We start from the raw sequence: 27,568 nt of genomic DNA, 5'->3' as shown, positions 1-27,568 counted from the left end.
TTATAATAATCAATTCATTAGTTATAAAGCCGTTCTAAACTCAACAAAAAAATAAAAATAAAAGTCTTAAAATGACTTAATCGAATCATCTTCACCATGCCCTCTCCCCTTCTCTCTCTTCACCACTCATTGATCCAATAAAGCTTCTCGCACCTGTCCAACTCTTGTGCATCAAATGATTAATTGAAGGTTAAAAAAAAAAAAAAAACATGAAGCGAACATAAACAGAAACATGTACCTACAGAGAGCTCAACTTCATTCACCACAAATTGGTGATCTACATTATAATTTAAGGGAAGCAATAGGCAACACATTAGTTTAATATATGTTTATAAAAGTGATAATTTCTTCTCATAATACACGCACTATTATCATCAAACAATTCAGAAACTACAAGCTGTTGGTTATTGGCTCAAATATGCCAGAGTCACTAACCAGAATTTCACTCAAATCCCATTCCATATAATCCAAAGATTTCACTCTGCAAACGCAAGGCTCCAGCAGAGCAGCTAAATAATTTCTTGCATTATTGTGTGTTTGTTCAAGTGCTTGCCTCACAGAAGTGGATATCATAGTTCACACAATCTCTAGATCGAAGCAAACCAACTTGAATTTTAATCGAGGGACAGTGAACCTCACGAGGTATTCCATATTGGTCTCGACACCAAAAGTAGAAAAAAGCAAAAGATGAGATGAATTTATAGTCAATGGTGGTAAGATGAGCAAATATGATCATCCTCACTTGATAACCCATGCATCCTCTTTTGTCATTACTACTTGAACCCTCAATACTGAACCAACGCAAGAATTCCAAAATAAACCATTTTTCCAGCAAAGCAACAAACAACAATTAGAAATTTAGAATTACCTGATGTCAAGAACAATTAAAATTTAGAATTGCCTGATGCCAAGAAAACTATTGAGAAGGTGGGCTTTGGGTTCTTGGAAAAATCCACTGCCACCTGTGAAAGAGTGAAGCCGATTGAGATTGAAAACTGAGAAGGTAGAGGAGAAGTGAAGTGCAGACCGAAAAAACAAGAAAACATCAATTGAAGTGTGGATGAGAACGCAATCCAGGAATTAAAGGGCAATAATAAAAGCACAAGGAGGAGCAACAACAGCACCAGGAACAAAAATGGTTATTACTTTTAATGTACATTGTGAAGGAGACAATGAGCAATGATTTGGGAAGCAGTCACTATTCTTGAAAGGAATGAGTGACAATACTGTGAACTGTGAAGGAGACGGAGAGCAATGACTTGAGAAAAGGAGAGAGATGAGCAAGGGGGAAGAGAGGATTGTTTTAATTCGAAGGTATGTGAGAAATTTTAGTCGCATCAACTTTATAACTGAAAAACAAGTTATTATATATTAAACGAACTTTTATGTTTACTAAATTAATGTTAAAGGAATTTTATGTTACAAATCAAAATTTAAAAAAGAAGCTATCATAACTCCCTAAATTCCGGGATGATGGGTGAAATTTACTCTTAAAAATTGCCTCTTTGAAAATGGCATCTTCTCCTTAAATTTGGTAAAGTCAGAAACATGCAGAGGAACTGATAGCAATTCTCACTGAGAACCAGTGTCCACTTTGTAGTTGCTTTATTCGCAATCCAGTTTCATTCTGTTTAAAATTCTACTTCTTCAGGAAAAACAGCTCTTCCCGAGTAGACATACTGCATTTCCTCCTTCCACGTCTGCAAAAATGAAATCAGCTATGAAGGGTAGATAACTAGATATAGTATAGACTCCCTTCTTGGAATAAGTTGCATAAAACTTACCTCATGTCTGAAGGCAATCCTCATATGGGGTACATTTGTCTTGTGAATATCATTTCCCTCTGGACCTCTTAGAAAAAATTTGCTGCCAAGCCAATGCAACTGCAGAAGGAATCCAAAAAAAAAAAAAAAAGAGTGCAAACCATATTAACAGATTCCATACTTTGCTTCCCCCCCACAATAAATATTTTCCATTTGGTATCATATCAAATGAGCTAATTATATTGATTAGAAAAGTCAAACTAATAGATGTTATGCATATTTGCGCATGCCTGCAGTGTTCTTCAAATTCCTCACCTTTGCCACATGGGAGAATCCAGATTGATAAACAGAATTTCTCGCTATCTCGCACAAGTCACATGAACTGAGTTTCCACACCTATAGAAGGATAAAATTTTATCGCACACATCACCATAACACAATATTAAAAAATAAATAAATAAAAACAACCAAACCTTTGCTGCAATGCTATACTCTTCCACCAGTGGTTCCCTTGTTAAATGAATTTGCAAAGGATCATCAGATGAGAGTGAAACATTCAGACCACGCTGGAAGAACATCGGAAATGGGTTTCGATGATAATCCAGGAAAAGGGAATTGTTGCTCAATGGTGACATAGCCAATCCAATCTGACAATGGAAGGAAAAGTAGCTCATAAACAAACAATTTAACAGACTTTGGACTGATAAAATAACAATGTCAGGTGCAAGTCACCTTTTAATTCACAGGTTATGGTAATAATCACTCAACTTGTCACTTAATTTGATTTTGGTCACATCAATCAGCAGCTATTAGGTCATGTAACTTTAATTCTGTATCAATCTCGATAGTCTTGCCTAATTCTGGATAAAATCTAACTAAAGAACAGCAATATTTACATAGTTAGAGGGTCCGTATGCAATTAGGAAATGTATTCGTTTCTTTCTTTTTTTTAGAAATTTTTTTTATTGACTTGGGACATATATTCTCCCTTGCAGATTAGGAGAAAGAAATGAATTATTTTAATCAAAGAAGTGGTCCACGCCAGCATTTTGGAAAGGTTATGCACAGAATCAGGTGACAATACCAAAATTAAGCAAAATTAAAGTTCTATGACCAAATAGCAACAAAATTGAAGTTGTGACTGAAATGAAATTTAGTAACAAATTTAGTGACAAATTTTATAATTAACCTTGAAATTCACCAAAGTGAACCCCTCAAAACTCAATGACTGAGAGATGTAAACAGAAAGGCTTTCTGTTTCCTCTGAGGTAGGGTTCTGGGAGGGAAGATGTGGAGACAAGACAACCCTATCATTCAATACTTTAGTGTAAATTGGCTGCTCTCAAAACTTGAACTTGCACCTTTGTGGTTACAAGCCCAAGAATTTTCCTGATGCACCAAGCAGTGGCCTCGGAAACATTAACATACTTTAAATACAGTATTAGGATTGCAGATGCAATTGTTCTAGTTCCCCAAGTGACATGGATAGAGAGGAGATGCACAGCAATAAGATCATGCCAGTTGAGAGGCAGTTACTCCCAGAAATACAGTTAAAGAGTTGTTGCAAATCCCAAGCTTGTGCCTTATTTCAATTACAAGTGAATGCCAGGGCATGAAAAGCAAACCTGAGCAAGGTAATACAAGTATTGCAGAACAGGAGATTTCCGCAAGTTGATCCCATGAGATATGTTATGGCATAGAAGAAATGCAGCAGCCAAATGGTCAATATCACCAGCCTGCACAGGGTTGCAACTTGCAAGTATCATCAGCATCTCAGCAATATAAATTAGTCTAAAAGAGAGATTAAGGATAGACAAAAACCTCTCCACAATGTGGCCGAAATTTTATGGTCGGCAATCCTTTAGATTCACGAAGCTGGAAAGGAAAGGGTAAAATATAAGTAGATTCCAATATGATTCAGCATAAAATTGTCTCTCTCTTTCTCTCTCTCTCTCTCCCTCTTTCATTTTTTCCCCCATTTTTTATTGAAAGAAGAAAAAAGACCATAAAACAAGAATGACTGAAATAATTCAGTACAGCAATTCAACAAAATCAGCCGAATGCTTTACTTCATAATGCAGATGTATTTTGTAAAAATCAACCATTTAGGTGACTTCCACAGAAATCCATTCATTTTACTTAAAATCTTATCCAAGTAAATCTTTTATCCTCCATTCTGGTAAGAAATTGAATTAAGTTTGAAATGTTAGTGTTTCAATAGTCCCAACACTCAAATAATTACAAGTATATCCATGTATTGAGGAGATGATCAGATAAAAATCATACACAATAAGCACCAGCCCCCATTATAACTTGGTGATAGAAACAATCACACAGTGCTAAGGGACTCGCTACAATTTTGTTCTAAAATCAACGTTGGCACATTCAATCACTTAATAATGAACAAACTTCTCAATCATATACAGAATTGTTTAAAAAAGAAAGGTGCAAGTATAGAAACCTTATTCAGAGTATATAAGTTCGTATAGCAGTAATAAGCATAATAAGAGTAGGCTGGATTGAACTCATTGGTCCATTCTGCTGGTTTTGGCATGTGCTTAGTTGGACGCCTTTCTGGTCTGCTTTCATCATCAACAATATCTAATCCCACAACCTGAATCAAGAAAATACACACACACAATACATATATAACTAGCTTTCTTTTTGTTGATTCTGTCAGACATCAATATATTAGGTAAGATGTCAATATATTACGACTAGGATTGAGCAGAAATTGGTTTTTTACCCAAAAAACAAACTGAACTGATCTATTTCAGTTTTTTAATTCAACCAATTCAGTTATTAAGGTCAGAAAAACTGAAATAACCAAACCAACTGAAATATTTCTCAACTTATATCGGTTCTGTTGTTTTCGTTGATAGATGTTGTTTTATGGTGAGCAAACCCAGGCATAAATGTAAAATCCTTAAACCTAATTCCCAATTTGCATTCTACTCTCCAAACTCCAGAGAACATCTCTCAGCTCCTGCCTCTCGAGTCTTGCCGCTAGTGTCCACTGTCTACCTCAACCCAGCCACCCCTCAGTCTGTTCACCACTTCACCTTGAAACCAAAAAGAGCTTGCATTTTCCTATACCCTCTACCTTTGGCTCCCTCGCTCTCCCTCATCCATCGTATTGACCCCAGCTCTAGCTCTCTCTACCATCACTCACGAGATGCAGCTTCACCCAGACAGCCAAATCGAGTTGCAACCTACTCCATCTCCCTCGGTAAAGTATAGACACCCATTCCTAGGCTAGATGACATATTAGATGAATTGCATGGTGCTTGTGTCTTTTCGGAAATTGATTTAAAAAGTGAATACCACAAGATTAAGATGAAAGTAGGGAATGAGTGGAAAACTGCTTTCAAAACAAAATATGATTTATATGAGTGATTAATTATGCATTTTGGATTGACTAATACACCTAGTACATTCATGAAATTAATGAACCATATTTTGCGTGCATTCATTGGCAAGTTTGTGGTGGTATACTTTGAAAATACATTAGTGTACAGTAAAAATATGGAAGAACACATGCTTCATTTGTGGTGTGTGTTTGAAGTGCTTGCTTGAAGTGCTTAAAAAAAAGAAATTGTATGCTAACCTTAAAAAGTGTACTTTTTGCATCGACAAAGTTGTGTTTTTGGGTTATGTGATTAAGTACAAAAGGTATTGAGGTGTATGAAGAGAAGGTGAAAGCTATCTGTCACTGGCCGATTCCTACATCTGTTACTGAGGTACGTAATTTTCATGGTTTAGCTAGTTTTTATAGAAAGTTTGTTAAGGATTTCAGTACTTTAACTGCAATCTTGACTGAGATTGTTAAAAAAAATGTTGGCTCTACATGGGGTGAGAAACAAAACCGTGATTTAACTTAATCAAAGATAAGTTACGTTCTGCTCCATTACTGAGTCTTCCTGATTTCACTAAAACATTTGAAATAGAATGTGATGCTTCTGGGATTGGTATAGGTGCTGTTTTGATGCAGGAGAAATGTCCCATTGCATATTTTAGTGAAAAGCTGAATGGTGCGGCATTGAACTATTCAACGTATTGCAAAGAGCTTTATGACTTCGTGCGAGCGTTGGAGACAAGGCAGCATTACTTGTGGTCAAAGGAGTTCGTGATTCATTTTGACCATGAGTCATTGAAACACTTGAAGGGGCAAAACAAGCTCAACCGTAGGCATGCCAAGTGGGTGAAATTTATTAAGACTTTTCCTTATGTTATTCAGTATAAGCAAAGTAAGGAAAATGTAATTGTTGATGCATTATTATGCAGATATGTTTTTATCTCTACTCTTAATGCTAAATTGTTAGGTTTTGAGCATGTGAAGGAGTTGTATGCTAAGGATTCTGATTTTGTTGTTGTTTATGATGCATGTGAGAAAACTGTTTTTCAAAAGTTTTATAGGTATGATGGGTTTTTATTTCGTGAGAATAAATTATGTGTGCCTAATTGCTCTATGAGGGAGTTGCTTGTGCGTGAGTCACATGGTGTGATCTCATGGGACATTTTGGGGTTACCAAGATTTTGGATACATTAAGGGAACACTTCTTTTGGTTTCATATGAAGATAGATGTGGAAAGAGTGCGTTCTAGGTGTATCACATGTAAGAAAGCAAAGTCTAAGGTCTTACCTAAAGGCTTATATACACCTTTACCTGTACCTAGTGAACCATGGGTTGATTTGTCTATGGACTTTATTTTGAGATTGCCTAGGTCTAGGGAAGGTAAAAATTCTATATTTGTGGTAGCAGACAGATTTTCTAAGATGACATATTTCATTCATTGCCATAAAACTGATGATGTCACAAATATTACTGGTTTATTCTTTATGAAAGTTGTGAGATTGCATGGCATTCCTAGGAGCATTGTTAGTAATAGAGATGTTAAGTTGCTAAGGTAGTTTTGGAAAATATTGTGGGATAAGTTGGGTACCAAGCTGTTATTTTCTACTACATGTCACCCACAGACTGATGGACAAACTGAAGTAGTTAATAGAACTTTAACAACTCTTTTGCGCGCTGTCGTTAAAAAGAACTTGAAATCATGGGAAGGATGTATACCATTTGTTAAATTTTCATATAACCGAAGTGTGCATTCTTCTACTAGTTTTGCACCTTTCGATATTGTTTATGGGTTTAATCCTTTTAACTCCATTAGATTTGATTCCTTTGCATGTGCATGAAATTTCAAGTTTCGATGGAAAGAAGAAGGCTGAGTTGGTTAAAAGGATACATGAACATGCTAAATAGCACATTGAGAAGAAGAATAAGAGATATGCAGCCTAAGCTGATAAAGGAAGAAAGCGAGTTACTTTCCAACCAGGAGATTGGATTTGGGTGCATATGAGGAAGGAAAGATTTCCAATTCAAAGGAGGTCTAAGCTTCATTCTAGAGGAGATTGTTCATTTCAAGTGGTGGCCAAGGTTAAAGACAATGCTTATAAATTGGACCTTCCTGGTGAGTACAATGTGAGTACTACTTTTAATGTTGCTGATCTTTTCCCTTTTGATGTGGGTGAAGATTCGAAGACGAATCCTTTTAAAGAGGAAGGGGATGATAGAATACTAGGAATGTTTGTGAGATGATTCAAGATGCAATTGCATAAGAAGCTCCAATCACAAAGACTAAAGTTAAGAAGATGCAAAAGTTGATTAAGGAAGCAGTTGCATAAGAAGCTAAATATACATATACAATCAACAAATTGAGATTACAAGAAGATGGAAAGTGGCTTAATTTGATCCAAGTTTGCATGGGAGATAATCAAGAAATATTTGGATAGAATTGTAGGATTTCTACGCAAATTTAGTGTATTTTTTTTTTATCTAGGACAGGTCTAAATAGTTTTTTTTAATTATTTTGGCCAGATTTATGCATTTTGAGTCTTATTTATGTGTTTTTGGACCTTGGGTAAGAATGCAGCCCAATCCAGCTTTTTTATTAGCTTTTAAGTTTTTATTTTATTTTTTTTAGTTTAGTGATTTAGGTTTCAGCCGCATATATAAGGCTAACTTAATACTTTTTCAAAAACATTACTTTTGATTAAATTAATACAAGAGAGGAATTTTTCCCAAGTTCTTTCTTGAACTAAACTAAATTCTCCAAGAGTGATTAACCTTGTAGAGTTTAAAAATCTTGATATTCTTGGTTCTTATTTGATTATAAATTTTGGGTCAAGAATTCCTTAATTCTATCTTTGAATTATCTTGGTTTTCAATTCTCTATAATTGATAGGTTAAGATATTCCTTGGTGTTTGAACTTGATTTTGGCTTTCTTGGAATTATAAACCAAACCTGTTCGCGTATTTCAAGGCGTCGTTCTTGAGGTTCGCATCTATGTGTCTATCTTTGAACCTAAGGTGGGGGATAGTTGTGAATGTGTATAAATTACACATCACGCATGAAAGGAACAAAAACTTGCCAACCATATCAATTACAATCTACATAACTGTCAAACTATCAAATTCCAATAAATACATAAATTTACCTGCATGAGGAACACATGTAGCTGAGGATGAGAGCTTGGATCTATTGTGACTTCAAATAATGGAATGAAAACATTATCAAGAATATTCTGAAAGGATTTAACCGTTCCCATTTGCTTGTACACATTGTATAGCCGTGGTAGCTGTGCATTTAAAAAACACTTAAAAAGAATTGAACAACTGAAATAAAATTGCAAAGCCCAGCAAAAAAAACTTTTCACTGGCAGGCAACATATAAGAATCAAGAACATAGCACTCTTGGCACTAAAAGGTTGCTAAGAACAATAATACTTCATAGGTTATTGATACAGCAACAAAACCATTTTTGTTGCTTTTTTCTAGCAGTAATCAAATGGTGTCTTAAAATGCTTCAATTTAATATAAATGGCAATAAGACTGAAGATTGAACTTTTTTCATCTTTTAAGCAAGGAGAAAAACAAATACGGTTACATGTTTAAAGGATTCATCAAAATCCAAGGTTGAAGTAAATTAAAATAAGAAATGCTAATAATTCATAACATTTTATCTTTTTGCATAACTTATAAAACCAATTAATTGTCACATCTCAATGCTATTGAAGGAACAATAAAATACTAGACTACAATTGTACATGCATGATAGAAAGAGATCACAAACAAAATCCTAATATCCTATGCAGATAGTGTTCAGCAATCCTCACATCAATACAATTCTTTGAAGCACTTTCTGGGAAATGGAGAAAGAAGAGACATAAGGGGATGCGACAGGAAGGGTAAGAGAACCATCTATCAACAAATTTAATGCATGAAAATAAAGGGAATTTCTTTACACTACTATTATACAACAATGTGTACAATTCTAGTCAAGGAATTGTATATGAAGCCTCACTTCTTCTCTAACCAACTGGAAGGGCCTCAATGGCCCACATCATGTTACAACTGATTTCAGGCATGCCACTGTGATCAACTGAATGCACAATTATTACATACATAAAAATGGAGCTACCAGAATAAAAGGCATTGGTATTGTGAATTACCTGTATTAACCAGACAGCATTCTCACTACAAATTGCATTGTTAACGAACCAACTTGCTAGCTGGTCCCATTCACTTTGTTTCCTTCCATAAATAGAGACCCTATACTCAGCCATCTGAAATTTGTAGCAGGAGAAAAATTCCACAAAATGTTACAGATTAAGTTATTGTAAACTCAGGTTGTATTTGACATAAAACTGCAAATTAGACCCAAACGTCATTAAAATAAAGATACAACTTAGGGCATACTGCATAAAGTAGCAGCAAAAGGTTCCTAAGATAAAACCAAGGATCAATGGTAACATGTGTCCCAATTTTGAGTTAGAATCAATAGTTTGACTATGTGCAATCCAGATTGTCTCCTGAAGGACACTAATTTAAGGGAGATTATAAACCTGCATTGTGCTAAAGAGAACCCGCATGAAAATATAAGCAAGTCCAAAGATAACCTTTTTTTTTATGCTGTTCTTCATATTCTTACAAATGGAAAAATGATTCTCTGCTCTATTTAAGTGCTCTTGATAAAAAGAAAGGAAGAAAAATCAATTTCCTGTTCTTCCAAAGCGATGTCCAGAGAAGCGCTCACACATGTATTCTAAACCTTAACAATAATTGATCCACTACAAGGGAGCAGCAGTGTTTCTTTGAAAAGCAATATCCTGGTCCACTGTGTCATAGATTGGAAGAAACAGCATGACCTAAAGAATAAGAATCAATGGCACTAAAAGTTTCAATCATTTGTCTATAGTGTGTAAATGAAACCTGGTATTTGCTTGCTTCAAGATCTGATAGAACTTCTTTTGTTACTTCTGCCAAGAAACGTCCTGCAATAATTCACTTAAAATTTACTACTTTTTTTTCTTTCACCTAATATAATCTGATAGTACACATATTCACTTCAACATTGCAACAAATACAATCATACAAATGATAGAAAAACAACAGTACTCCTGTTAGTTGAAGATATATTTGATATTTAGGTTCAAAAAAAAAAAAGACAAGTAAAAACAAATTAAAAGCATAAATAACATTACTCCCAAACTTCTTTTGGAATTGATGCTTCCGTCATGATTTTCACAAAAAATATTTTATGCATTTTTTGGTGTTTGGGACAAGTAAAAAAGTTGGTCAACAGAAGATGTTTTACTTGTCAAAGGGAAATGCAAGGAAAACAATTTCTTGTCTTCAAAGTAGAAAGTCATTTTCCAGAATTATACAAACTCGTGAAAGGAAAAGAAACTGTAAAAAAACATATCAACTTATGTCGGCTAGTCAAGAGACCACCAACAATTATGGCTGGCTCTCAGTCACCACAGACGATTGCCCACAACCACAAAAATGTATGTTCCCCTTTTTAGTAATTCTCTCTCATATTCAACTACAAATGTAAAAGTCCATGACTGAAATTAAAGCCTTTTCCCTTTACGTTTACAGACCAAAGATGATTTGGTTTTAAACCGATAGCATAGATGAAGAAATAGCCCATTCCAGTTCCATATCTAGAAAATTGAAGCCCTTATTGATTCAAATATTATCATAGCTTTTTGCATTGATGGAAAATTATTTTTCCAATGCACTATTCCAGTCTAAACATTAAAACATATTTCTTAGTTATTTTTAGCATTATAAGTTTACAAAAAAAAAAAAAAAAAAAACCATCTTCTTAGTAAACGTTCTCTACATAGAATATTTTTACAGATTATTTATTGGTGAAAAAAAGAAAAAGTAAGATAACAAGTATCAGTCCACCAAGATTTATGCAGGAATTAAAATACTAACCTTGAATTAGATTATCCTGCTTTAAAAAAATCTCCCGAAGTCTGCTTTGTCCACAAGGATTGTATTTGAGATTAAATTTATCAAATCGATGAAAGGTACTTTTATCAGCATGGACATCCAACAAATCAACATTCAAATCATACCTGACATCCAATGCTCAAAAGGTTATGAAATTAACAGAACAATTGCTGATAGGAAGAGAATTGATAAAACAATGATAATCCTTACCCAGTCAAGTCCAAACTCTCAAAAACCTCCTTTAGTGTCATGTATTTTCCATCTCTAAATATAACAACCTGCAGATAATGTCAATAGTAATCATGCAAAAGAGTTATTAACATATTAACAGCATATAAAAACAGCGAAGATTCTGACTAAAGTAAACAATTGGCTAAAATTAAAAGATTGGCAGGAAATCAAAATTTACCTCATCTGGTTCCTTTCTTAGCTTTGACTTAATGAATCGCAGGAGATGCTTCTGGTTCATGCAAGCAGAATGATGCACATGTGTATCAACTTTTCTGATATTGTAGAAATCGCGGTGGGGAGCACTCTTCTGAGCCAAGAACTCCCTATCTGCATTTACTAACAGATGAAGGCGGAATTTCTGTGTACATTCAGATATAAGTTACAAGAAGATGCCCTAAAGTATCAATCCAAACTGAAGTCTGGAGAAACTACCTCCTCAAGAAATCTTAGTCTGTGATGGCAAGCAGTACGAACATTTCCAATAGATATGATTCTTAAAATGTGGTGCATATCTGTAAAAAATGTTGTTGCACTAGCAACAGGGAAAAGATCTACAGTATCTGAATTAAAAATTAGAAAAACCATGATTATTCACATGATCAACAAAGTAGATAGATTTTCAAAAGCAAGTGACCATTCAAGTCATATAAGAATCTTTCAAAACAAATTATCACGCCATCTTCTATTTTTAATACAACACCTGAGAAATTATCCTAATTCTTTATAGTAACATTTTCCATACACCTACAATAAGCCTTGAGTCTTCCTCATGATTATCATAGTTATTAAAGGCTTAAGGCGCAACAAGGCGCTAAGGGTCCTGGAGCCTAGGCACAAGGTGCACGCCTAAGCAAGGCAAGGCACCTAAATAAAAAATTCATAAGAATAAATTATATAAGTAAATTTAATTAATATAATATGAATTACATATAAATATATATGATATATTATTTATTAAATTACTTATTTTTATTTTATTGCACAATCATCATTGTCAATTAAATTGCATATATGAGTGAAAATCATCATTAAAATGCATTATATTAATTTTATTTTTAATCAAATATAGCATTGAAATGATAATTTTAATTTTATATTACATTATAATTGTAATTTTACTATATATTTAATTTAATGATATATCTTACTAAATGACTTAAAATTATTTAAATTAAATTCTATAAACTTATTAAGAGTAATTCTGTATTCAATATAAAACTAATTTATAATTAATATTTAATTTATGAAAAATAGAATTAAAAATACATTAAAAAGACACTAATAAGCACCAGCCCATTTATTTAAACCATTAGCCCATTAAGAATAACAACCCATTACTCTTAACGTGACAGCTACCAACCCATAAAAAGAAACCCAAGCAATAAAAAGAAACCCATTAATCTTAACTTAGCACATGCCAGCTGCCAACCAATAAAATACAAGTAAGAAGGAAACCAGCCAGGTACGTTTGCATCTCTTTCTCTTCTTCTTCTTCTTCTTCTTCTTCTTTATTTTACCAATCGACTTTCTGCAATGGTGGAGTGGAGCTGACCTCACTGGGATGCGCCTAGCACCTGCCAGCGCTTGGGTGCGCCTCTGTGAGGTCACCCGCCTTTGCAGGTTTGAGGCAATGTCTTCCTTGCTTGGTGCACCTCTTGCCTCAAGCGAGCCTTTCACAACTATGATGATTATAATCTACTTCCCATCATTTTGAGTTTTGAGTTTCCATAGTTCATTCCTTCTGATGTTTGAGTTTGGCATGACAACTTCATCCTCTATTTACCCTATGTAGGCCCAAAAGAACTTTACTAGGTAGCAATTTTATAAAAAGAGATACCACACCAACTAATTTGAATGGATAGCTATAGTAGGCCAACTTCAAGATCGTTTACATGGGAGCATTACCAAAATAATGGCAATAGATCATGACTGTGTAATTCATCATGGTTCACAGTTCACACCTTATCATTTGTGGGGGACGAATGAAGATAGAAAGGCATCACACATATGGTCCTAAAAGGTTCAGTTTAGAACTATTGAGAATTATGGATCCAAGAGTATGAATATCAAACTCGTAGGCTACACGTTAAACTAGGCTCCCCATCACAAAAATAGCCTAAGCCATTTTGATTCGGTTTGCTTACACTTATATGCCCCTTAATTTTCTTGTACACTACCGATATGGGACTTGTTCCTACAAGTAATATTCCAACACTTCCCCCTAGTGGCAACTAGGACATCCGATTGACGCTTGAAACCTGAAACTGAATGCAGCAGCAACATCAGGAAATCGAATTGAAACTGAAATTGAGCCTGACCTACGCTGATACCATGTTTGAGAATTATGGAACCAAGAGTGAATATCAAGCTGGCAGGCTACCCATTGAGCTGGGCTTAAAACTGGGCTCCCCATCACCAAAATGGCCTAAGCCATTTTGGTTTGGTTTGCCTACACCTATATGCAACTTAATTTTCTTGTCATCTGTTTCCCAAATTTCATAGATTTTCTCCACAAATTTGAAGTGCCAAAAGTACGAAACCCATGAATGAATATCCTTAACCAACATGGTACTTAAGGGTACAATGAAGTATAGGAGGTTCTAACTTCTAATTGCAAATGCATGGATCAAAATAATACATCATTGACATGAAAATCTGTTTTGCAAAGAGATTCATACAGTCATCACTGAACCTTATTCAATTCATTTTACAAGAACAAAGGAAAAGGATTGACCACAACTGAGTGATTGAATCTAGTGATATAACAAATTTTTTTATGGCCAAATTGGATCTTATCAGATAAGCTATCAGTTGACAAGCCAACTTTTGAAAGAAATCAAACCACATCTAATGGCCATGGCTTTAATCGCTTAATCTCTAGTATAACAAGTTTCAACTTAAGTGCTAAAAATTAATGCAATTACTTACCTTTTTCACTAGCATAAACATGTACAACTCCATCTTCCATCCTAAAGTGATGCTGCACAAGAATATTTTTTTCAAATATACAAATCAGAGAAGCATAATGGATAAATGAGTGGCTTCATTTGACTGTATGGATATTAAAAAGAAAAAGAAATTCTTATGCAACAAAAAGTTATAGCTGAGAGCTTGACATTGATAAGCAGAAAATAACATACTGTTGTTGCTGGGACAGGTTCAAAGTGAAACGGATCTGATTTCAACTTTTTGGTACTAAGTTCAGTAACATCTTGCTTCCATGGAGCAACCACTTCCCTGTAAACATACCTATTCCGCAAATCCAAGCATTCACGGATCATCTTCCGCACTTCTTCCTCTTCTATATTTACTGACTCTGAATGAAATTGTTTCCAACAGAAAGAAAACATTTATCAACCATCAAAAATCTCACCTTATATCCAAATTTCAAACAAAATTCATGCTGCACATAAAGTGCCACTTATGCTTGGATTGACCATCTCAACTAGCTGACAATTTCATTAACATTGGAATTTGATTATGGGGGATAAGTAAAATTGCATCAATAGCACCAACACAGATGTCAACAATTAATACAAGCCCAAGCTTAATTTCAAAAAAATAAAAAGCACCAAATTTATCCCTTTTCACAATTTTAGCATGGAATTTTAACTTTTTCAATAAAATGCATCAATTAATCAAACTTAAACCATCAAAGTTTGTGTTGGAAATGTGAAAAGCGCTAAAGCTGGTGCTTTTTTTAACATTAGGCCATAATACAAACAACAAATTTTGTGAAAGAAAGACAGATCTCAGAGGAGGACTATAAATTTGAGAATACCATGCATTGTTGTTCTCAAAGGTAAAATTGTGCTGGCAAAAGCAGCTTCATTTCCCACTTGGCGCACTGAAGCTATATCTACTTTTCTGCTAAGCATATCAACACCAACTTTTGCTTCAGCTCCAGGATCTTCAATATTCTGACCTTTAATAACATTTGCAGTGTCACCTCTAAATAGCAAAGATGAGTTTTGAAATTTTGAATCAACCTCCTGCAAACTCATTAGCAACAATATCTCAGATTGATTTTAAATGCTTGATTTCAGTTATTCAACCAAGCAACAAAACCTTTACCAGAGAAATAGATGATTACAAAGCAAAGAAAGTGACACTACATTGCTCTCAACTATGTCACTACCCATCCCAGAGAAAAAGCATGCACACTAGACCAGTAAATTATCTTCTTTCCAAGAGCATAACATAAGAAATAGGGCATGAACATTTAAAGCCAAAGCATCTATATATCCAAACTTGCAAGCAACTGCATCATCTGTTGAGTAAAATGGATGTCCAGGACAATAAACTAATTATAACCAAACAAAAATATGTAAAAGATTTGCACACATTAATATGATCTGCAGAAGAATCCATGTTCCCATTGAGGAAAATAATGTCATCTTCATTATACTCTGTTCCTTCCTCATCAGAATCCCACAAGCTTTCAAGGGCATTACCACCAGGGGATCTTGGAGTATTTAGCCGGCCAAGAGATGCCATCCTTGTAACAGAACTTGAGTAGTTAACAGATTTATTCTCTCCTACAAAAAGCAGCAAGCAAGCAAAATTAGTGTGGCGCAACAACTCAGCCAAAAATGCAACAAAGCCAATTTTCCTGATTTGTTTTAGTAGACCACGGAAAGCATACTGGACACATTTCCTTATGCTCTCAGTTCAGTATAGAGAAAGCAATGCTCAGCATATCAACATGTAGCCAGGAAAACAAGTGGAGGTTACTATTCAGTTAGTTGTAAAGAAAATTTCCATGACTGAGTTCCTTTCCTAATGGCTCCCGCTACTGGCTTCAAGTTCCTAAAAGTGCCCAAGAACAAAGCCATTACATGAAATTTTGAAATATTTTATTGGCAGTTTCGATTGTGAATCACCAGCCTCATATCGCAGAAGGCCAGGGTTCAAACACCGGCACGCCCTTCCCGTTCAAGAATTTCCAAAGTACCAAAACAAAAATTTGAAATACAAGATGCTAACCACAAATTTCAAGCAGTCTTTACCTTTTGTTAAATGTTAGTAGTTATCAGGAACATTAATTATTGTTGAGGTGTTTGAACATACTGTAACGTTCATTGTTCAAAAACATTCACCAACAAATAATGCACAAACCTATGAACTCAGTTAACTACATAGCAAACCACAACATGGGCATAGCCAGCTTAAGTTGACCCACTCAACTTTGTAAAAAAAAAAAAAAAATTAAAATATATATAGCAATGTTATTAAAGGCGATAAAAGGCACAAGGCGAGGCGCTGGGCGAGGCGAGGCGAGCCCATGGCGCCTCGCCTAGGTGAGGTGAGGCGAGGCAACTTCAAGGAGGCGCGCGCCCCAGATTGTTGAGGCGACGGGCGCTGGGCAACCAAGGCATCGCTTGATTGAAGAAAGTCCATTTTCCCTTTTTCTATTTTTTTTAAACAGCATAAAAATACAAAAAAAAGGAACCCTAAACTCACGCCACCAATAGACTTGCAGAACGGCACCAGACCAGGTATTTTTCCTTTCTCTCTCTCTCTCTCTCTCTCTCTTTGCCCTCTTCACCTTCTTTCCTCTCTCTCTCGTCTATTCTTCTTCTGTATTCTTCTCCCCTCTCACTTGTCGTTTTCCTCTCACCAACAGACTTGGAGAACGCCATTTTTTCTCTTTTCTCCTACTTATTTTCCCTTTTTTTCCTTTTTATTTTTTTTTCTTATCTTTTCTATGCTTTTCTCTCTTATAAACAATTACGCCATTTTTATCAAGCAGTAGCACTTTTTTTTTGTTAATTTGTTGTTTCATATTGTTTATTATATGGGCACTGTGATATGAATTTTGTTATTGTCAATTGTTATATGATTTTTATTAAATGGATATTGTAAATCTCATTTAGAATGGTTAATTAATTTAATTTTAAAATGGTTTAGGTCCCATTAATGGGAAGTTTGATATGCTCCTCTTGGTTTAGAATAAAAAGGTATTGTGCATTTGCAAATGGTAATTTAATGTGCTTTTTTACTTATTAAACCAGTTAAATGAATGAATTTTTATGTTAGAAGTATATTAATATATATATATATATATATATATATATTTTAGGCAATTTAGGTTACAGCGCCTTGCTTCAAAAAGGCCCTCGCTTCGCCTCTCGCCTAAGGCCATGGGATACCTTATCGCGCCTCAGTGTCACCTTTCGCTTTAATAACACTGATATATAGTATGTAAAATATTTTTGATAGTTTTTAATAAATAAATTTCATTGGAATTAATTAAAAAAATAAATTAGGGTCAATTTTATATTTTGAATTAACATATTTAAAAAAGTTAAAATTCAGACATTTTGTTACAATATAATTTATTTATAAAATTTTGTTTTTAATCATTTAAATGATATATAAAGGTTTAGTATATATATATATATATATATATATATATATATATATATATATATATATATATATATATTAGTTAGCATAGAGAAGGAGAGAACTACTCTTAATATGCAATCATAATTTTAATATCTTTTATGTGCTAAAATAATTAACTCCGCCTAAGTAGTTTGCGTTTAGCCGGTCCCAAGCCCGGATAAAGGAGGAGGGTTGCGGTAGGTGACAACCAGTGTAAAAATTTCGTCACACCCTATGATATGGATTCAAATGATATAAACGTTGGGGTGTCCTCTACTAACGACGTGCTACATCGGAGCTCGGGTGTAGTGAAAAATATGCAAGAGTGTAGGGCGTTCACCGAAAGCGACGCACCATGCCAGCGGCCAGGTGTGGTGTTAAAGAAGTTAGTCCATAGAACAGATAGTAGAATAAATAGTGGAACAGAACACAAGATAGACATAGAAAACAATAGAAGATATCATAAAAGGAGACCAATTAGGAAGGAGCAAGATAGGAGGAGGATCAGGGTTGGTACTTGGAATGTTGGATTACTTACAGGAAAATTAATGGAGCTTGTGGATACCCTGAAAAGGAGAAGGGTGAATATTGCTTGCATTCAGGAGATTAAATAGGTAGGAGAGAAAAGTAAGGATGTAGGTAATTCAGGGTACAAACTGTGGTTTACCAGAAATGAGAGAAACAAGAACAGAGTGGGCATAATCACAGACAGGACATTGAAAGACGCAGTAATAGCTGTGAAAAGAGTAGGAGATAGAATTATACTAGTCAAGTTAGTACTAGAAGGAGAAACAATAAATATAGTTAGTGCTTATGCCCCACAAATAGGACTAGACAGTGAGAGTAAATAAAGGTTTTGGGAAGATATGAATGATTTAATGCAAAGCATACCGAATGAAGAGAATGTTTTCATTGGTGGAGATTTGAATGGACATGTAGGAAGTGATAGACAAGGTTATGAGAATGTTCATAGAGGTTTTGATTTTGGCAGTCGAGATAAGGAGGGAAAAAACATCCTTGATTTTGCTATGGCATACGACCTAATACTAGCAAATACCTACTATATAAAAAGAGAGTCACATTTAGTGACTTTCAAAAGTGGGCAACATAGAAGCCAAATCGACTTCCTCTTAATTAGGAAGACAAATAGAGCTCTATGCAAGGATTTGCAAGGTCATTCCAGGAGAGGCTTTAACAAGTCAACATCGACTGGTGGTCTTGGATGTCAAGTTTAGAAACAATTCAAGTAAGGTCATAAGAAATAGTGTAACTCGAAGAAAGTGGTGGGAGTTCAAAGGAGTAAAGCAAGTGAAGTTCAAAAATGAGCTTCTCGAGTCCGAAGTATGGAAACTGAATATGGAGGCCAATGATATGTGGATACAAATGGCATCAAAGATTAGAGAAGTAGCTAGAAAAGTACTTGGAGAGTCTAAAGGACATGGACCACCCTCAAAAGAGAGATGATGGTGGAATGAGGAAGTACAAAAGGCAGTGAAGAGAAAAAGGAAATGGTATAAGAAATTATCTAAATGTGATAATAATGAGACATATGAACAGTACAAGATAGCAAAGAAAGAGGCAAAAAAGGCAGTTAGTCAAGTAAGAGCACAAGCTTTTGAAAAGTTATATGAGAAACTTGAAACTAAAGAAGGGGAGAAAGATATTTATAGATTAGCAAGGAGGAGAGAAAGGAAATGTCAAGATCTCAATCAAGTTAGGTGCATTAAGGATAAAGAAGGAAAAGTACTGATGAAAGATGAGGACATTAAAGAAAGATGGAGAAATTATTTTAATGATCTCTTTAATAATAGTCAAAATGGTAATAGCGTGAATATAGATTATAGAACAATAGAAAAGAATGTGAATTATACTAGAAGGATTAGATCTTTAGAAGTAAAGGAAGCACTTAAGAGAATGAAAGTGGATAAAGCCTGTGGACCCGATGAAATACCAATTGAAGTGTAGAAGTATTTGGGAGATATGGGAGTGGCATGGTTAACTAAATTATTTAGTAAGATTCTAAACTCAAAGAAAATGCCTGATGAATGGAGGAAGAGTATTTTAGTACCTATTTTTAAAAATAAGGAAGACATACAGGAGAATTAAACTCATGAGCCATACTATAAAGTTGTGGGAGAGAGTTGTGGAGCATCGACTACGTCATGATACTTCTATCTCTCTCAATCAATTTGGTTTCATGCCCGGTCGTTCAACTATGGAAGCGATCTTTCTCATTAGAAGCTTGATGGAGAAATATAGAGATGTGAAGAAAGATCTACACATGGTTTTTATTGATTTGGAGAAGGCTTATGATAGTGTTCCAAGAGAGGTCTTATGGAATGTGTTAGAACAAAAGAGGGTATCTATTAGGTAGATACAAGTATTGAAAGATATGTATGAAGGAGCAACTACTATTGTGCGCACAGTGGGAGGGGACACAAGAGATTTTCCGATCTTAATTGGATTACACCAAGGATCAGTCATAAGCCCTTACCTTTTTACATTAGTTTTAGATGAACTGACGAAACATATACAAGAGAGTATTCCTTGGTGCATGATGTTTGCGGATAATATTGTTCTGATAGATGAGACACAAGAAGGAGTCAATAGAAAGCTAGAACTTTGGAGAAGTACTCTAGAGTCAAAGGGTTTTAAGTTAAGTAGAACGAATACAGAATACATGCATTGCAAGTTCAGTGAAGGCCAAATTGGTGATAGGAAAGGAGTTAGTTTGAATGGAGTGGTACTGTCCCAAAGTAATCACTTTAAATATCTAGGCTCAGTTCTTCAAGTAGATGGGGGATGTAAGGAGGATGTTAGTCATAGGATTAAAGCCGGATGATTGAAGTGGAGACGTGCCACGGGAGTTTTATGTGATCGTAAGATTCCCAATAAATTAAAAGAAAAATTTTACCGTACAGCCATATGACCGGCTATGTTATATGGTAATAAGTGTTGGGCACTTAAAGAGTCGTATGCATCTAAGATAAGAGTTGCAGAGATGAGAATGTTAAGGTGGATGAGTGGCCATACTAGACTAGATAAAGTCCGTAATGAGAGTGTTAGAGAAAAGGTAGGAGTGGTGCCAATTGAAGATAAGTTGAGAGAAGTAAGATTGAGGTGGTTTGGTCATGTGAAGCGTAGACATACGGAGGCTCCAGTTAGACAAGTAGAGCACATTAGGTTAGGTTAGAGAATAGAAAGAAAAAAAATGGTAGACCTAAATTGACTTGGAGGAGAGTAGTGCAACATAACCTAGAAGCATTATATATTTATGAGAATTTAACCCAAAATCGTTCAGAGCGGAGAAAGCGAATCCATATAGCCGACCCCAAATTTTTGAAATAAAGGTTTAGTTGAGTTGAGTTATATGTGCTAAAATAATTGTAATTACTTGAAAATTAAAATTTATCTTTTGATTTTTTTTTATTTATAATTGTTTAATATATTTAAATTTTAATAGTGATTAAAAATTTAATATATTATGATATACACATGTAAATTTAAAACTATAGCAATAATTTATTATTTTATATATTTTTTTATAGATAATTTATTATTATACATAATATTTTTCTTTTGAATGAGCAAAATAAAATTTTTCTACCCACAAACCCAATTTCCTGGCTCCTTCCCGCAACCCAGCATCATCAATAATATTAAACCAATGAATTTTTTCCACGGTATTTCTGTTTTAGCTTTCATATTGCCACTGCTTAATATGACACCATGACTGCTGTGCATTTCTTTTTTTTTTTTTTTCATTTTGAAAGGTTATGTTTTCATTCACACAATACAACTATTTCAAGAGCAAAATAACGATTAACCACTTCAAGATATTAAAATTTACAAGAAATAATCAGTAAACCTACTTTTAATGGAATTCCAACAAAATTACAGTCCGCTGCAGTTATTTCAAACTTACCATCTCTTGTAGACATTTGCAGAGGCGGCAGCCCTGAAGGAACGAAATTAAGCCTCTCTCCCTGATCCTGAGCACTAAACCTCGATGACTGCTGACCAAACTTCACATCCTCATCGAACCAATCATTGTTCAATAACGCATTGGGCATCGAACGTGACATTCTATAATTGCGAAGGACACTTTTATCGTCCAACGACCTCGATGCACTCCGGCTCCACATTTTTCTCTCCACAGCCACCTCTCCATCCGACCGGTAAGCTTCATCCTTATATCTACTCGCCTCCTCATTTTCCTCCTCTTCGGAATTCTCTTCGTCAGTGACGACTGATTTCATTTTGGAGCTTTTAGGTGAACCGAGGCGGATTTCAATGAGACGATCGAGTACTTGGTCGACAGTGCGCTTGTGAATGTAAAAAGCCGAAATCGCCATCAATGAAGCACCAACTAGAGCCGCCATGGCTAGGTGCAGAGACGACAACGACGAATCCATGAAGATCGGAGACGCCGTTTTACAGCGGATGACAAACGGAGCCCCACTTTCTCTTCTGCCCGGTGATGAGGGTTTAAATGGGAATCTTATAGGTTTTGGTTTGTACCGGGGGAAAACAGAGTTGGGGGTTTTTTTGGGGTTGAACAAGAGATTTCCCAAATTCAAAGTTGGTGGGACCTAAATGGAGAATACGTGTACTTATAGGTTACAAGCTGAATTTGGGCCTGACCCATCTCCTTCTAGAATGTTTAATCCAAGCCCGCTCTTTTTTTTTTTATTAAATTGACGAGCCCGCTCAAGTCAATAGACCGAAAAAAAAAAAAAACTATCGGTTTCATGGTCACATTCCTGAATTCTTTTCAATTACGATCATTAATCTCGCAAACTACTTTTCAGAATCCTCCAATAAAGCAAGGATAAAGAGAAGGCATTAATTTTACCTAAATTAACCTCATTATTGATAATATTTATAATTATATTTTTATTATTTAATTTAATTTTATAATTTATATAAATTTAAAATTTTTAAGACTTAAAATTTAATTGTCTGTATAATTTTAAAATTTATATAAATTTAAAATTTTTAACCCTATTTATATTTAAATTTAACTTAATTAAATTTTTATTATAATATAGTTTAAAATAAAATTTTATAAAATTAACATAATAATTTATATCATTTATAAAAATAAGAAAGTATTTTATTTATATAAATCACTTTTTTAATAAATTATAATATATTTCTATTTTATAATTATTTATATAAAAATATTTTAATGTAATTATATTTGAATTTATATAAAAAAATTATAAAATAAATTAATTTTTACTGACTAAACATATGAATTTTTTTATTAATGCAATTATATTTGAATTTACATAAATAAATTATAAAATAAATTAATTTTTGCTAACCAAATATATGGATTCTTTTATTAATGTTTTTGAAGTTTTATTTTAATTTACTTTCTTATAAGTTTATTTCAAAAATATTTCATATAAAATAAATTTGTATTTTTCAATTATAGATATGTTTTTAAAATTTTTAATTATTGCATGAATATATAATTTAGTTTTAATTAAAATTGAATTTATAAATTCTATGTAAATCCTGCTACATTTGTTGATAAACTTTATATATGTATATAGCAATGGAAAAAATATTATAAAAAAAAATCATATATGTTGATTTCTGAAAAAATATTTAATTAGTATGTACTATATAATAAAATTATATGAATATAAAATTTTTAAATAATATATAATTACATACAGAGTATATAAAACAAATTATATACATAAGTAAAAAATAAATAAATAAATATATTATTTAAAAAATTAATAATTAACATAATATTTTAAGCTTGAGTTTAATTATAAAATTAATAGAATTATAAAATGATTGGAATTTATGATATTAATTTTTTTATTTTAAAATAGTACATTATTAAAAATTGTAATAATACTAAATGTGTGTACATATAAAAAAATATAATATTTTTTAATTTTTTTAATATTATAATTTTATTCTAGCATGACAAATACTAGATACGTACAAAAAGAATTATGAATCATATTTTGAATGTAGAATTATTTTTTAATTAAATAAATAAAGTTATATTTAAATATAAATACAAATTAATATTTTGATTTAAAAAATCTAATTTTTATATGAATATAAGTATTATATTATTTAATAGAATTTTTATTTATTTGGATTCAACAATTTTATTTATTAAAAATAATTACAAAAAATTAATTTAAAAATATATTATAAGTTAATTTGACAAAGTGTTTTATTGTAAATTAAATAATTATCTATATTTTTTTAATGTAATTATTCTAATTAAAAATAATAATGTACCAATGTCAATATTTTTTTTAACTCTATTAGCATTGATTTTTTTATTTTATACATAAAAAGAAAATTTTTGTTATTCATTTATTATTTATGAATAATTTGTTATTATTAACATATTTATCAATCTTATTTTTAAAATTTTTCACCATATCATAAAAAAAATATAAAATTATATAAAATATTATATATTAAATAAAAATCGATAATATTAATACTTATTGATATAAGTGTCCATAGTTAATTTTATCAAATAAAATTAAAGAATCGAGTTGAAAATAATTAGACATTTAATATTATATTAAACTATATCGAATTGAGTTTATTTTACTTTTATATGTAAAAATTCTTAAATGGCATTAACAAAAATTTAGATTTTCACGTTAATTATGTGTTATAAAAAATTACATAATATACGAATCAACAAAATAATAAATAGTTAAATTTATATGTTTATAAAATATTTATAATTACAAAATTATATTATAATAATAAAATAACAAAGTGATGACTTAAAAAAAATTAGCAAAAAAGAAAAAAAAATCATAAATTAAAAAATAATTACGACTTTTTATGTTTTCTTTTAAATTATTTATTAAATATTAACATAATTTTAAGTAATATTTTTTAGCATAATTTTTTAGAGTAACCTTTGAATTTATTTATTATTATTTTTGATATTATTAGCATATCTTTTAAATTATATATAATTTTTTTAATTACATTTATACTTCAATAATATTTTAAAAAAATAATTAATATCATTTGAGAAATGAAATTTTAATTTAATTTAATTTGAATAAATATATAATTATTCATATATATATATATATATATATATATATATATATAATGACAAGTTGTGGGTTATAAAGTTGTACGGAGAGTTCCTTAATTCGAAATCTTTAAAAAGAAATAAATTTTTTATACGCAACGAAAACATATTGTGATTAAAGTGATGGGTGAGAAGGACTAAGTAGTCATACATTAATCGAATTACTATTATTAAAGTGATAAATATATAATTAAATGTTTATTTTTTAATATTATTCCTAATATTCAATTTTTGTAAAATATTTTAATGAATAAAAAAAATGTGAAGACAATGTTCCTTGATTTTCCCTTTTGTTCTTTTATTTTTCAATAAAAGCAAATCTTTTGAATATGTTAATGTATACTTTTTGAATAAATCAGATCACAATGCTTATCCCCTGGCCCAAATGATCAATCAATCACCACAAATTGGTATCCGTCAAAAGTAAAGATTTTTTTTATTGATTTTAAATTTTTAAATGCTGAGAAGTATTTTATTATATTTTTATATTTAATAATTAATATAATAATTATTTTTATTAAATATTTATATATTAAATTATTTTATAAATAATTAATCACTAACTATTAATAATTATTTATTAATAAAATAATGAATAATTAATAATTATTAAAATAATTGATATTATCGAATATATTATATAACTAAATAGATACTTTTAAACGTAATTTTAATCGACACTTAAATATATACACTCAATTAATTAATGATAATTATTTTAATTAAAATTACAATAAATTTCACTTAAAAATATATATATAAATAATTTTTTATTAATTAAATGTTTAAACACCTTAATATAAATAAAAATTTTTTTTAACCGTCAATTCCTCATTGGAACATATTTAATTAAGAACTAAAAATTTATTTTCATTGTGATATATGCAAATAATAATTTTTTTAATAAAAAAATGGGAAAAGGAATCAAAGTTACAGTTTGAATGCAAAGACATTTCTCTGCTGTGTATGATAGGCACAGTGGTGGATCATTCACACAAAATGCAGAAATTCAATTTCATGATGATCCCAAGTGGGTCAAATCTAAAGTGACATAGAAAATGGTGCCTTGGACAGGATTAAGCTGCAGTACTACCAGCCATTTTCTCTTATACCGTACCTGCTGTGGCGGTGGCGGTGGCGGTGGCGGTGAAGGTGGATGTTACACACTAATCTGAGTTGCACATGAAAAAAATGGAATTAGAATCGAAAGAATCTTTCCATTCACTAACAAGTGAGTGTGAGTCACCACTAGTAAAGATTGTGAAGATAAAGTGACAGGTATTTATCGTCACCTTAACTCAGACGGCAGAATGAGAGGTATGGTATCTATTAAGTTTAGAGAATTGGAATTATTTTTTAAATAAAATTATTATTTTAAATATTATTAAAAAAATAATTTTAAAAAAATAAAAATCTAAATCTGTCACTCTCTTTTTATTGCTGTCCTTCTAGGCAAAAAAGACTTTCTGGATGCTTAATTACAAAGTTAAAAGCAGAAAGCTAAAAGCAGTAAAATCGATAATAAAAAGTAAAATGGTAATTTAAAGGCTCAAATTAAAACATGCACGTATAAATATATAAAGGCGAACACATTATCGTTCTTTTCTACTTCAATTATTAAAGAATTTTTTTTTTTAATCTAGGAAAGTCATTGTTCATGGAGAAAGGGTATAAATACATATCATGGAAAAAAAATTTCACTCCATTTGTTTTATAAAAAGTATTTTTTGAAAAATATTTTTTATATTTTTTTTGTATTTGAGACCCTTAAAAAAATTAATTAAAGAAAAATATTTTATTGATACAAAAAAATAAAGTCATTCTTAAGGAAAATAACTTTTATTTTTTTAAAAAAATTATTTTTTATTTTTTAAACTTTAATAATTTTATTAAAATGTAAACACATTTATATATATATGAAATAAATAAATATTATTAATTTAATATTGTAATCAAATAATATAAAATATTTTCACGAAAATTTTCTTTTAATATTTTTTGTAAAAAATATTTTTTGTATATAAATTATTTTTCATGAAATAAATAAGGGCTCTTTAAAAAAATAATAATAAATAAAGTATCTCATTAGATAACAGCCGCAACAACAATCCAACCATTGCCTCCCAAAACTTGATGAATATCATGCATCTGAGTTGCGCATGCTTTTGTGCAAAAAGTGGAATTAGAATTCAAGCAAGATTTGAATATTAAAGGATCTTTAATCAAACAAGTGACTGAGTCACCACTTATAAAGAGTGTAAAGACAAAGTGACAGGCATTTATCGTCATCACAACTCAGAAGCCCACTGAGAGACAATCTTTATGTAAGGTGTGAATATTTTATGGTGCAATTTCAGCAATGAGAAGTAGTGGACCACTTCGATTTCAAATTGAAATTCCAGCCACGTTAAGATTCTTAACAATGATTATCTTAAAGTGGGTAGGAATTATGGCTTTCTACAATCATTCATCAGTCAATTAAATCAACACAACTAAAATGTTGATCTACCATGTTTCATTCATAAATTTATGCACATTAAAGAACCTTAATTGTATAGTTAACTAAAAAAAAAATTTACATAAATAACATGAGAGCTTTGGAGAATAGCTGATGAAATTAATTCTAAAGGTGAACACTTTAGAGGTCTTTTTCCACTTTAATTATTAACATAATAAACAAGATAATGAGAAGATAACATTGGAAAAATGGTCTCAATGAATATATCAAATGAAGTTTCTTGTCAATTTGACGCATACCTAAATCTGCAATTT

The 27,568-nt window shown here is 32.0% G+C and overlaps 1 protein-coding gene across 2 annotated transcripts; it reads right to left on the bottom strand.

Moving 5' to 3' along the window:
• Positions 1–254: 254 nt before the first annotated feature.
• LOC110648535 (probable AMP deaminase) lies at positions 255–22,278 on the bottom strand. Of its 2 annotated transcripts, XR_009144766.1 has the most exons (21): positions 21,614–22,278; positions 15,643–15,836; positions 15,080–15,290; positions 14,439–14,614; positions 14,227–14,278; positions 11,731–11,858; positions 11,477–11,656; positions 11,278–11,345; positions 11,050–11,192; positions 10,033–10,094; positions 9,273–9,386; positions 8,259–8,399; positions 4,225–4,377; positions 3,585–3,638; positions 3,389–3,499; positions 2,237–2,410; positions 2,079–2,159; positions 1,785–1,883; positions 1,489–1,700; positions 902–962; positions 255–791 (listed from the first exon to the last, which is right to left on the bottom strand). XR_009144766.1 is itself a non-coding variant. In XM_021802809.2 (19 exons), the coding sequence occupies exons 1-19, from the start codon at positions 22,101–22,103 to the stop codon at positions 1,632–1,634; spliced, it is 2,700 nt and encodes an 899-aa protein (XP_021658501.2). In that variant the 5' UTR covers positions 22,104–22,278; the 3' UTR covers positions 1,343–1,631. The 2 variants fall into 2 exon arrangements, 1 of the variants encoding a protein (XP_021658501.2); XM_021802809.2 differs by lacking the exons at positions 255–791; positions 902–962 and having other exon boundaries at positions 1,343–1,700.
• Between the last annotated feature and the right edge of the window lie 5,290 nt (positions 22,279–27,568).

Source organism: Hevea brasiliensis, chromosome 2, assembly GCF_030052815.1.
Source record: "Hevea brasiliensis isolate MT/VB/25A 57/8 chromosome 2, ASM3005281v1, whole genome shotgun sequence".
In the NCBI taxonomy this organism is placed as follows: Eukaryota; Viridiplantae; Streptophyta; class Magnoliopsida; order Malpighiales; family Euphorbiaceae; genus Hevea; species Hevea brasiliensis.
This window is presented reverse-complemented; position numbering and strand designations above follow the sequence as displayed.